Below are 13,726 nucleotides of genomic sequence, written 5' to 3'. Positions count from 1 at the left end.
CGTGGTGGTACTTGTGAGTCTCTTGCACTAGAGCACTAGATCTCTTCACTAGTGAACTGGGATGTACCTCAGGAGATCTACTCACCTAAGGCATGTGTGCAGATATAGTTATATCCCCAAGATGAGTAGCTTCTATCAAATTCTCATGGTGGACACTGGTGTGGGAAGGAGGTCTGCTGTGTGGGAAGGAGTCATTCAGAGTCTGCACCACCTTAGCACCACATCTGTTTTAGAGAGGCAGTCTCGCCTTGTACTGGCTGAAACTTAACCATGTTGCCCAGACTAACTTCAAGTTCTCCTGCCTCAGCCTTCTGAGACAGGTTTGTGCCATCTCTGGCTCTTAATTTTCAGTCAATACCAAGTCTCCAACCATGAAGTCCGGCCTATGACAAATCCTCTGCAGTATTGGTATATTAGTACTATCTGCATGCTGACCCTTATAATGCCATCGTTTTCTCTCTCTCTCTCTCTCTCTCTCTCTCTCTCTCTCTCTCTCTCTCTCTCTCTCTCTCTCTCTCACACACACACACACACACACACACACACACACACACACATACACACATGCACCCATCACAGAAACTACTAGGGTTAGGTAGTCTTTATGTCATATAGCTTATATAGGCAACCAGAACAGTAGAACCTTCTCAAAGACAAGCAAGTTTAAAAAGGCCAGGCTTTGGTACCTGATACATATCCAGCAATATGATATCTATTTAATAGAATATTGGTATATGATTCAGCTTTTAGCTTTTTCTTCTCGCTCTGAAATATGGGGTTTGGAGAGATAGATGCTCAGTGGCTAGAGCACTGACTGCTCTTCCAGAGGACCAGGAATTGATATCCAGTACCATATGACAGTGCATAACCATCCAGAATATAGGGTATGATGTCCTCATTCAGCTTCCATGGGAACCTGGTGTGCATGTAGTGCACAGACAAGACAAGCAAAACACACATAAAATAAAAATAAAATATGAAACCTTAGGAAACTTGTTATTTCTCCCAGTTCTTGGTAATCTTTAACATTTGCTGTGTTTTGTCTAGTCTTCCTCCATGTTTTATCTATAAAATAGAAGCACACATAACATTTCCTTGAAAAGTACAGGCCTTTGAAAAGTTTAATTGTACCCTTTGAAACATGAAACTGCTGAGACCACTGAGACTTAACACGTTGGTTCTAGCATCTGCCCTTTACCTACATTCCTAGTAATGCTGTAGAAAGCCAACACTCATTATTACAGAACCTTGTCATTTCCTTGCACACTTTATTCTCCCTGGTGTATTTATTATTTTGTAGATGTGGGTGTACATGTAGAAGTCAGAAGATAGCTTGGGAGAATTAATTCGGTACACCATGTAGTTTCCATGGATCAAACTCTGGTCATCAGGCATGGCTATAGGTACCTCTACCACTGAGCCATCTCACCAGCCCCCCAGCCTAACATGAATTCTAATTGTTCTTAAAAACTCAGAGTCAAATATTGGGGTTAATGCTGAAGATCAGAGAAACAAAGCCGCCAGCCACTAGGGAGTTCTTACCTCTACCAATGCTCAGAGCAGAGGGGTGATCCTGTCCTCAGACTGCATCCTCGGACTGCACTGAGCGCCTGTCTCCTCCCACTTTACATTCCTGTCTCCTCCCAGCTATGTTCCTCCTGTCTCCACCTCCCTAGTGCTGGGATTAAGGACGTGTCACTCCAAGTGCTGGCTGGTGTCACCTTTATGTGAGCTCTATTTCTCTTTTAGACTGGATCAATTTCATGTAGCTCAGGGTTGTTACAATAAATCTTTCTGCCAAAAACCACTGAGCCCCACCGCCACGTGTATGCTTTATGCAAGCTGCCCACCCAAGTCAGGGCCCAAATGAATACACAGAAACTTGTATTAGGTTCAAAGCTGCTTGGCCAATGACTAGGATTCTCATCTGTTAGCTCAGTCTTGACTATCATAAATCTATATATTTTATAAGACTTATCTTATTGGACACCTTGTTGGCGTCCCTCCTGGCTGGTGGATCACATTGTGCCGCTGGAGCAGGAGCAGAGGGGAAAAGAGGGCCCTTCCTGTTTCTCCTTTGCTTAAATGAGTCTCCTTGCTATGTCACTTCCTGCTTAAATCATCATTTCTCTACTACATTTCCCAGAATCCTCTTTGACTTCTAGTCCTGTCTAACTTGCTCTCTCATTGGCCAAACAGTATTTTATTCAACAATCAATAAGATAAACATACAAAGAAGTACATTCCCCATCACAGGGTGGCCTTGAACTAACAGAACCATCTGCCTCTGTCTCCCAAGTTCTGGGACTAAAGGTGTGTGTCACTACTACCTGGCCTCTATAGCTTACTAGTATGGCTAGCTTTTCACTCTGATCTTCAGGCAAGCTTTATTTGTTAGATCACAATCAAACTATCACCACACCCCAGTGTACCACCTTTTCATTCAAAATGAATGGTTGAATAATTGGCATGCTTTTAATAGAGTAGGTTCAAATCACAGGAAAAACTAGATACAACTTAGTGTCCATAATTGCACAATCCTGCCCAACACTCACTTCTTTGAAAGGTAAGTGTTCCATAAACAGCAGTTACAGCTCTGTGTCAGCAGTTGGTGGAATTAGCCCAAGATTCAGAGGCTATTTGCAGATAGGCCTAAGTAAAGACCTAAATAAATAATAAAGATCTGGATAAATGGCTCAGCAGTTAAGAGCACTGTGCTCTTCCAGAGAACCCAGGTTCAGTTCCCAGCACCCACATGGCAGCTCACAACTGTCTGTAACTCCAGGTCCAGGGGATCCAATCCTCATCTAGTGTCCAAGAGCCCCAGGCACACATGTGATACACATGCATACTTGCACACAAATCCATGTGTAAAATGAAAATAAGTAAGTTTGGGGCTAAAGAGATGGCCCCGTGGTAAAGAGCACTTACATTCGTCCGGGAGACCTAGGTTTCATTCCCAGGACCCATATGGTGGCTCACAGAATCTGTAACTCCAGGTCTAAGGGACCTAGCAGCAATACATAACAGGCCAAATACCGATACACATAAATCTTTTTTAAAGGATTTGAATAAAAGTAGTTTAAGTAAAATTTGAAATCAAAAATTATGTGGTATTTCTCCAAGGATAAAATAGCTACAGAATTTGAAATAGTGCATCTTTCCCACTAAACCTAAAAATTTTCAAGTGTATCCTATTAGGAGTCTATGAATTGGTGATGATTTTCAATTACAAGGGACAGAAACCAACTAAAACTAGTGTCAACAAAAATTAGAAGATGTTGCCTCACTTTGTTGTAAAGTTCCAGACCATGGCTTTAGAGGTAGTTTGATCTAGCTACTAGCATTATCTAGCTATAACTATTCCTTTCCCTCTTTCCATCTTCCTTGTCTGTTGTCTTTCTGTGTAAGCAGATGCTTACCTGTTAGGGTACCCAGAATGGCTTCCTCCCAGCTAGCAGCCATGCAGAAGATCTGTTCTGGTTATTCCTGTAAACGACCCAGGCTGGTTTCTAATGTGTTCAGTAGGAGTTGAGTGGTAGCTGTTTCTGAACTAAGAGGATCAGGTCAGGAAATGCTCTAGCCAGCCAAAGGCCACTGGCTCTCCCTCCCTTTACTGTCCAATCAGTATTAGTTTCAGATACAATGTACTCAAAGCACAATTTAAGGGGGGGGGGGTGCCCATGCACTTTATGCACATGCGTGTGGAAATGGTGTTAAAATTGGGTACCATTCCCAGGTGCCTCCTGTTGTTCTCTGAGACATGGTCTCTCACTGGCCTGGGGTTCAAATTAGTCCTAGCTGGCTAGCCAGGGAGCCCCAGGGATCTGCCAGTCTCCGCCTCCCCAGTACTGTGATGACAAACAAACTCTTTGATGTCCATCGCTTCACAAGGTTTCTAGGGATCACCCATAGGACATCATGCTTGCTTGTAGCACTTTTCCGACTGTGCCATACCTCACCAAGCCTTTAGTAAGGGGCACTGACACCCAAGTTGCTCAACCCAGACGGAAATTCCTATTTCTTCTTTATGCTATGAGCTACAAATCCTGGCCTGTGGGCCTCCTACATGGGTCCTTAAAGTAAAGGGTAGCATAGATACTGATTTTCTCTTTTCTTTCCTTTTAAGATTTATTTTTATGTGCATTGGTTGTTATTGAATCCAAATCTTAACAGCTGAACCATCTCTGCAGCCTAACAAGTCCAGACTGGGGCTGGGACTGGGCCTTGGCTATCGTTGTCCTGACTTCAGACTGCCCTCTGATGTTTATTCCAGCACATAGATAGATCTGTGGACAAGCAGGGAAAAATTTCCTGACAGCCTTTTTAATGAGGAGGGAAATGTGTTTTACTTGCCATAAGGTTCCTTTCTGCTTTTCATATGATGTCATTGGTCCGGCTTTGGTCAGGAGTACAGAAAATAGAACACAAGCTTGATGTTTCCTTCTCAGATCCTAATCCCAAAGTGAAAGTGGGTACTGTTAAATCATTGATTTTTGTTATAATGCTGTATTCTGAAGCTGCCCTTTGTCTATTTGATTCCTCTGTCTCTGTTTTTAATAGTTTTCAGTTCATATTCCTTCAGTTCTTAAATTTGGTATCAGTGATACTAAATTTTCCAAGAGAGCATGTTAATTAATGGCAGTCCTTTTTAAGAATAATTACTTCTGATGCATGAAGGAGTCTTTTTTTTTTTTTTTTTAAGATTTATTATGTATACAGTGTTCTGTCTGCAGGCCAGAAGAGGGCACAAAATCTCATTACAGATAGTTGTGAGCCACCATGTGGTTGCTGGGAATTGAATTCAGGGCCTCAGCAGCCTGTACTCTTAACCACTGAGCCATCTCTCCATCCTGAAGAAGGAATGTTAATTAAAAGTTTTAAAATAGGAAATGTTTTACAAGCACTTTCATTTTAAATCGTTCTTCCCAATGTAAAGCCTTTGTTTGCAGACTAAACTATATGGATGCATTGTAGTATGTTGGATATCACAAAATAATCACCACAATCAGTTTTAGAGCATGCACCCCAAAGAGACCCCTTATCCATTAGCAGTCACCCAGCCCCAAATCCTAAACATCTGCAGATCTGCTTTCTGTATTGACACATTATCCTGGGTAAGAATTCATACTCTTATTTTTTCAAAATAAGTGGTGGGGGACACACGCCTTTAATCCTAGTATTCAGGAGGCGGAGGCAGGTGGGTCTCTGAGGTCATCCTGGCCTACAGATCGAGTTCTAGGACAGCCAGGGGTACACAAAGAAACAGGGGGGGGGGGCAGTGGTATTTTCTCCTTTATTAAGACTTGGATATCTATTTTCCAGTAATTAATGATTTCAAGTATATACAATACATTGTTTTATTCCCAATTATAAACCATTATGGCCCAGCCTTTAATAGTTCAAGTTCAGCTATTCCATATAGAAGTAAACTATTCCAGCATTGAGCCCTTGTCTTTAGCTAGAGTTAAAGGAGCCAGGTGTGGTAGTGCACACTTCTAATCACAGCATTGAGGTAGGTTTGAAGCCAGCCTGAACCAACCAGGGCTATATATTGAGAGACTGTTTTAAAAATTAAAAAGAAAGTAAACTTTATCTGAACCCTTCAGACCTGTAAGGCATTTGCCACTGCCAGACAAATAAGGCTTTTTTTAGCACACTAATATTAATGTAATAATCAGATGTTTTTTCAAGGTTTGAATAAAATGTGAAGTAGAATCAAGCAGGATTTTATCCTTTGACCGTTTTATTACCCAAATATTGGCTGCTTAGAGTTTTCAAAGGGAGAGATACAACCAGTGGGAACCCAGAGAAGACACAGGATGGGGGTAGGATGGCTGAGGAGGAGAAAAGGAGAAAAACTGAGGCTTATGTTCCAGAGGAGCCCCCAGCACCACCTTCCCTCTCCTGTTCACAGTTTACTCTGTCTGAAGTAGTGGGAGCATCTGCTGCCTTTCATCACTGTAACTCGTAATGTGTAGCTTGTTTATTAATGAGCAGTTCTGTGCCTCGGAGTCACTAGCAGCCTCATCACAAGTCCTTTGTTCTGTTGACATCTCTGAAAGGAGTCACTTACTCACGCAGAAAATTCTGTTTGTGGTACCCTTCCTTCCGTGGTACCCTGTTATGATACACACAGTCCCCATGTGCCACCTCGGGCACACAGATCTGTATGTTGGGCACTTGATCTAAACTTGGGGAGCCTTTGTGACTAGAAGCCAAATAGGCTCCATGATTAACTAACTACAAGCATTAACAGCTGTAATCTGCTCCCTGTCAGAGCTGTTCTCAATCAAGTTCAGTTGATTTATTATTATGTAAATAATGCTTATCACTGAAATGCATGATAAAATGAAATGCAGATCAGTCCTCCGCAGTTGGAGAAGGAAGGAATTGGGGTGGGTGGGGTGGGGTGGCTGGAAGCAGAGAGGAAACCAGGGGTTGCTTGCACCTCATCCTAGGCTTGGGGAGAGTCAGGAATCCATTGGCCAATTCTGACTTGTTAGTCACCAGTTTTCTCCTGAGCCACAAATCCAAAGCCTGCCCTGAGCCTCTGGCCCCTGTGGTCAGGTGTGCTTCGCTGCCTCCTTCACAGAAGCTGTGGCACTTGGTCCCCCTTTGTTCTGCTTCCCTTGCTGTCGGTTCCTCCCACACATCCTTTTGATGAAGCTCCGGGGCTGAGCCGGTGTCTGAATGATGTGCTGCATCCATCGTGGCCCACTCTAATGAGAAACATCCCAGACCCACGTGATCGAAACTCTACCCGTTTCTGGCGTTCTTTCCGAGTAAGATGGAAAGTCACTCAGTTTTTACCTGTGTGCTTCTTTCTGCACAGAATTACTGTCAGTGGAAATGAGCCAGTACCCATTCCCAAAGGACTTAACACCTCCGTGGGTGTGGGCAGCAGCCCTCTCTCCCACTGTGCTTGCCTGTGTATGCCACGTCTCCACCCGATCCTTTCTGCAAGGGAGACTAATGAATGCCCTACTTCAGGAGCTTGTATTCCGTGCTGGAGTAAATACTGGGAGGGATAAGGAAGGAAGTGAGATAGATTAACAGTTTTCAGTCCACATAAAACTCTCTGTTTTTTGAGACAGGGTTTCTCTGTGTGTAGTCCTGGCTGTCCTGAAACTTGCTCTATAGACTTCAAACTCACAGAGATCCATCTTCCTCTGCATCCCGAATGCTGGGGTTAAAGGTGTTGTATCACCACTGCCCAGCCCACATACAGCTTTTAACATTTCCTCTCTCAACTGACTTTTTTTCCAGCATTATTTATGTGGCCCAGTATGCTTTCAGGCATACAGCTACAACACAGCTTTTCATAATGAATGTCACATTGAAATTCAGGTAGTGCAGTTCATAAGAGTCCAGAAATTGTAGAAGTAAAAGGAATTTGAGTTCATGGAGCTCCTTTCTACAGGCCATCTTTGCAGCTCCCCGGTCTCTCAGCTGCCTAATCCACTGCTCAAGCACCCTCCCCACTGGGGTAATGCACTCACAGTCCATGATGGACAGGAGGCCTGGCAGGGGCACATGGTTTAAGGTGAGACAGACGTGTAAGAAATAAGGCCCTGAAGTTACTCTGAGCACAGAGAGAGCTAAAACTGTTATTACAGAGATTTTTAAGTGGGGGGGTGGGGGGGGGCACTGTTGTGGAAGGATGGGCAGTGTGGAATGTAGGTCTATGAATTGAGACGACTGCTGAAGACAATTGCTCTGCAGAAGTGACATTGAAGCCTAAATGTAAAGGGTTAAAAGGTGAGGTATGAGGGACAGGGGACGCATTACAGGAAGTAATTACAGGAGTCACCTAGCATGGAGAACACACCAGAGAATGGCAAGTGAGAGGGAATGCAAGCCAGAGGAATTGAGATGATACTTGCAGGTCAGGAGACATCTTTGAAATACCTCAGTTTGTTGTGCCAGCTAGTTTTATATCAACTTGACACAAGCTGGAGTCAAAGTTCTACCACGTGACTCAAGTCTCGTTACCTCATTTTCTATATACGTCCTCCTTCCTCTCTTGGGCTGGTGTCTCCTCTGACTCTGTCCTTCTTTGTCCCAGCATTCTCTCTGCCCCAGAAATCCTGCCTAGCCACCGGCCAATCAGCTTTTTATTAACAATGAGAGCAGTACATATTTACACTGTACAAAGATTGTTCCACGGCAGATGTGGGAAGACCCAGCCCTTTGTGGGTGGTGCCATCCCTGGGCTGGTGGTCCTGGGCTCTGTAAGGAAGCAGGCTAAGCAAGCCATGGGGAGCAAGCCAGTAAGCAGTATCTACCTCCATGGCCTCTGCGTCAGCTCATGCCTCCAGGTTCCTGCCCCTTTTGATTTCCCTTCCTTCCTTCAGTGATGGACTAAGATGTGGAAGTGTAGGCTAATTAAACCCTTTCTTCCCCGAGTTGCTTTGGTCATGGTGTTTCATCACAGCAGTAATAACTAACTAGAATCTCTATCCACATCTTCCTCCCTTTAGGGATTTTTCTGAACATATTTTTCCCTGTCACTACTACTTCCTTGACAAGCATTGTGCCTACTCCCATGTCAAGCCGTTTTGTTGGAGTAAAATGTCTAGTGATTTGAAGCATCCATTTGAAGATGAAGGAAATTTGAAACCACCACCCTACAGAATTGTAGTCTAGTTAAATAGTGTGGTTCTGATTGTTGTATTACTTGCCTGTGTCAGTAGGCAGTGCTCATCTCATCCCCTTATTGTTGCCATCTGTTCATGTACTGCATTACCAAATGGGGGAGAGGGGCTGCATGAGAGACAGCCAGTTTGTAGAGTGAGGACTTTGTCTTTGTGGTTGTAAGCCTAGCCTCTCACAGCTGCGCCATCTCTCCAGCCCTGTGAAGACATTCTTACTGTTTCATGTCGAACACTGTTCTGGCTTTCCATTTTCTTGGCCTAGGTTGTAGATAGGCATACAACTTGAAGTCAAGAGCTCTGCTTTTCTCTGGGCTGCTGAAACACTCCTGATGGTTGCTGTTTGTGTGGATCCACTGCAGCGCTCCCACAGCTGTGTGAGTGTTTGTGTGTGGACCCACTGTGGCCCATCCACAACTGTGTGATTGTTTGTGCAACAGCATCTTAGCAGCCTCACAATAAACCATTCTTTGGAATTCTACAAAGATGTCATTCTTGGCATCTAAACTGAGATCATTTGTGCCTAACCCATCATTTTGCCTTAATGAATCCAGTTTAATTAGAAAGTAGTTTATGAACAGTGTCCCATTTTTCAAGTGTAATTTGTAATAGCAGATGGCAGACGTGCACATTACCTGCGTACCCAAGCCTTTATGCTTACTCATTCACATGCATTCCTTTAGCAAAGCCAACTATAGAAGGTGTGGGGGCGGGTAAGCCGCCTGGGAAACCCAGGACTCATTTGGTTCATTGCTGCCACCTGCTGGGGCCTGTTTGCTGGGATAGGAAGGCTGTCCAGGAGACTGAGATACTAAGCCTTCCAGGAACCTTCACATGAGCCCTAGTTTTCAGCTGTTAAATTTCTAAATGGCAGCCTAACCCTAATGGCTGAATGGGTTGTGCTGCATTCTTCCAAATCAGTGACTTTCTGGTAACCTGCACTGGTTCAGAGAACAAAAGATATCAAGGGCTCAGTGCTCCTGGAGTGTCAGAACTGCAACAGCCTTAAAGCAGATCTGGTAGAACTTCAGAGTAGTTGGATGAATCAGTTAGAGACTTGGCAAAGACAGGCTTCCTCTTGCCTAGCATAGTGGAGCATGCCCCTGATACCAGCACTCTCGGGGAAACAGGGGGCCCAGCCTGGAAAGCTTAATGAAACCTTGTCTCAAAAAACAAGGACAAGTCTGGATGCGGTGGCACTCTGAAGACTGAGACAGGCAGATCTCTACTAGTATAGGGTCAGCACGCATGGAGTTGCAGGCCAGCCAAGGCTATATAAGTCAGACCCTGTTTGTAAGGGGAGGGGCATAGTAGCATACAGCTTTACTCTGAAAGCAGAATCAGGTAGATTTCTGGGAATTTGAAGCTAGCTGGACACACACACACATACACAGGGACTTGGTAAAGCTCCATGCACAATGTGATTTGGGTAGTATTGCACATAGTGCAAATATCATCTTGGCAGGAGCTCCTCAGCCATTAGTGCCTCTCCTCAGTGAATTATCTCTCCTCCTGCAATGAGGGAAGCCATCTTAATATTATGACTGGTTCTTTGAAGCATATAGTCAAATTAGGTTGATTGGCTTTTCTGTAGCAGAACACATTACTTGTGAATAATTAGCTTCTTTCTCTTCTTAGGAGCTACTATAATTTGTATTGGTCTGTTCATAGTGGGTGCTTCAGTGGGCTTTAGCAAACAAGCAGAGTTTTGTAGTACACTTAGCATAGCCATAATTTCCATGACTCCAGTAGTCATTTGGTAAGCAGGTTCTCGGAGACGTAAATACTGTAAGCTGAGCACAAGAAGCCTGGGCCCTCGTAGTTTCAGCATGTCTCATTATTAGTTCTTAATCCTCTCCCTGCTTTGGCAGGCTCGGGCAACACAAAGGTAATACCGTTCCTTCTTCTTTTTGTTTGTTTATTTGTTTTTTGAGACAGGGTTTCTCTGTATTGCTTTGGAGCCTATCCTGGCACTCACTCTATAGCCCAGGCTAGCCTCAAACTCACAGAGATCCACCTGCCCCTGCCTCCTGAGTGCTAGGATTAAAGGCATGTGCCACCAAAGCCCAGCAACAGGATCCGTTCCTTATTTTATGGGAAGGAGGTGTTCTGAAACTCAGAGTTTGAAGAGCCATCATAGGTTGGATGGGTATGGCTCTCAGTTCTCAGGATTCAGAGGCTCATGGAATTCTGGGAGTTGAGACCTGTCTGGCTTGGTGGGTCCAGACCAGCCAAGACTGCATGATGAAATCCTGTTTTTAAAAGAAGAAAACCCATTCTAGAAGTGGGAATTCTAGATGCTTTGCCATGTGCTTGCTTCTTGGCTATCACCTCCCATCCCTACAGTGTGTGTCATTGTGTGTATGCTCCAAAACTGCTGGTTGCAGTCTGTGGACTGAGTCCATTAAGCCACTGGAGTCAAGAGCAGATTGCCCTCCATAGTTAGTTCAGTGAACACTGAGCAGCCACCACTTAAAGTATGTTTTCCTCTAAGTCATCCTTTGACGCACATGGTTGTGTGTTTACTGGGGTGTGCATTATAGAGCTGTTGAACCTCTTCATAGAAAACCCCACTTGGGGTTAAGAAACTTAGTTTTTGTTGCTTGTATTTAGTATATTTCATTTTAAGTGATTTTAAGTGTTATTTTCTGCCTTGATAATCTCCTCTGTGGCACTTTTTTGGTTTTTAGGGTTACCTGAAAGAAATCTTGAAAGAAATCGGCATTCAGAATGTAAAAGGGATTCACAAGAATACGTGGGAGCTGAAGCCGGAATACAGGCATTACCAAGCTGAAGAGAAGAGTGACTGAGAAGCATGTGCTGGGACACTTAAAGGCAGCCATAAGCCTGCGGCTCACACCAGGCTGACCACCTGCTGTGACAGCACAAAGACAACAGTTCTGCAGTTCTCTCAGTAAACTGTTAAAGCTGGATTCCATAATGTTTCTTAAGTATTTTTTTGAAGAGAATGATGTTATTTATAGACTAAACTTGTGTTAAGCCATAGCATTCAGCTGGGCGTGCTAGCGCATGCAGGTGTCCAACACTTAGGAGGCTGAGGCAGGAAGAGGTGAGGTTGAGGCCAGCCTGGAATACACAGCAAGACCCTCCCCCACGAGACAAAATCTTCTCATGGTATAGGTGGGGGTGTGGGAATTGAAACTGCTTTTGCTTTTAAGGGTTAACTTTTCAAGTATCAGTAGGATATTTCCTAAATGAAAATTGTCTATCTCTGAGGAACTAAGGTAAGGTCCAAAGGGAAGGGGAAAGTGGGAGGGAGGGTTATCAACTACAGAAACTATGAAAGGAACACAGAGTCCAAGTTCCTTTTTCTGAAACTGAAGAGGGAATTTGTCTCCACAGAGGTATGTTCACCTTCAAGCGTACAGTAATAAAGGGACCTGTTTGCTTTCTACTAAATGGCAACTTTTATCACTGACTTATTTTACCCTTATGATATTGGTAAGGGAAACAGAACTGTAGATGTTAATTAATGTGCCTTTTGTTTAGTTTTAAAATAGGAAAATCTGGGTCGGAGGGTGGGCCCAGGTTATGGGCGCACACTGCTCCCGCAGAGGACATGAGTTTGGTTCCCAGCACTCAGAGTGGCTCACAGCTGCCTGTGACTCCAGCTCCAAGGGATCTGTGCCCTCTTCAGGTCTCCCCAGATATCCACACATACATCACACAGACACATGAATGAAAATTAAATATCTTTCTAGTCTCAGGATAAATCTCCTCTAACCAGATATAAGTTTCTCGGAGACTGGCTTCGACCTGAGAATCTCACTTCCCACTCTGCAGGCAAGGCCTGACCCTTGGCTCTCAGATTCCATTGCCAACTGAGTCGGGACCAGAGGGTGTTATAACTGAGGCTGGCACTGTTTCCCAGAGCATCAAATGCCCTTTTCTCATCTTCTTTAATTGATTGTGGATGGAAGCGGTCCGTGCTCACCGTGAGTTTCTTCTAGACAAAATGCCATGTAAGCAGTCCAAAATCACACCTACAAAGCAAAAGATGATACTCCAACAAAGTAAGCACAGGAAAAGTCACTTGGAACACATGTGCATTTTATCCCCTGCCTCTGGATGCCTGCAGCCAAGCCATACAAATACCGGTAATGTAAGAAAGTGTTACATGATTAAAGCAAAGAAATAATTTCTCATTAACAAATGGAACTTAGTCAGAGGTGGTGGCACAAGCCTTTAATCCCAGCACTCAGGAGGCAGAGGCAGGTGGATCCTGAGTCCCAGGACAGCCAATACTATACAGAGAAGCCCTGTCTTGAAAAACCAAAAAAAAAAGGAAAGAGAGAAGGAACTTACAACATTGTTTGTTTTTAGTGGCATATCTCCAGAATGCTGAGGTTGAGTGCTACAACCTCAGAAAAGTGTTGTCTTTGTCCTCCCACTGTAAGACAAGCCTGCTAAGGAAGGTAATCTTAGTGCCTGCCCACCCTCGACTGTCCTACCTGCCTTGTTCTGATGCAGGAGTCAAATGTGCCCTGCCCTTTGTCTCTGCTTTTTAAAAATCCTTTATTTGTCCTTCAACAGTTTCCTACATGTATTCACATCCACTGCAACTTCTACCCCTCCATCTCTGAGTGACTAGAAGCCCAGTGTCCAGAAGCCCACGGTAACGGCGTGGTAACTGCAGAACTTAGTGTGTTGGGTAAACTGTACAGTATATACCTTCCCACAGAACTTGTCGTTTTTGCTCTGTGCTACTTCCCTGAAACACAAGGGTGCCTTCTCTGCTCATTTGCTTTTGTGGATGTCGGCAATACCTCTAGTTACCATTTCAGTCATTTTGTATCAGACAGCCTGTTAGCTTCTTTACCTTTCATCCAGTCAGTGAGATAGCTTCTCAGAAGCCTGACTTGACTTCCCATGAATATTCTGGAGCAGCTGGGCTTCCCAGAGACAGCACAGCCCTGAGGAAGGAACACAGTCGGGATCCCAGCAAACACAGGAAGGGTGAGCAGAGCCCTTCCTTCCAGTCCTGCCAGGTACACTCCAAAGGAGCATTTGTCAACTGGATGGAAAGAGGAGAGGTGGGTTCCAAGAGGACA

General features: G+C 44.3%; 1 protein-coding gene across 1 annotated transcript in view; it reads left to right on the top strand.

Annotated features, from left to right (window-relative positions):
• Gtf2f2 (general transcription factor IIF subunit 2) overlaps positions 1 to 13,353 on the top strand; it is a 126,421-nt gene extending 113,068 nt beyond the window's left edge. Inside the window, exon 8 of the mRNA XM_027390122.2 lies at positions 11,345 to 13,353. Within this exon, the coding sequence (XP_027245923.1) occupies positions 11,345 to 11,464 (120 nt within the window). The 3' untranslated portion in view covers positions 11,465 to 13,353. The remainder of the gene's footprint in view (positions 1 to 11,344) is intronic.
• The last annotated feature ends 373 nt before the right edge of the window (positions 13,354 to 13,726 follow it).

Source organism: Cricetulus griseus, assembly GCF_003668045.3.
Source record: "Cricetulus griseus strain 17A/GY chromosome 1 unlocalized genomic scaffold, alternate assembly CriGri-PICRH-1.0 chr1_1, whole genome shotgun sequence".
Lineage (NCBI taxonomy): Eukaryota > Metazoa > Chordata > Mammalia > Rodentia > Cricetidae > Cricetulus > Cricetulus griseus.
The sequence above is the reverse complement of the archived record's forward strand: the minus strand, read 5'-3'. Positions and strand labels throughout refer to the sequence as shown.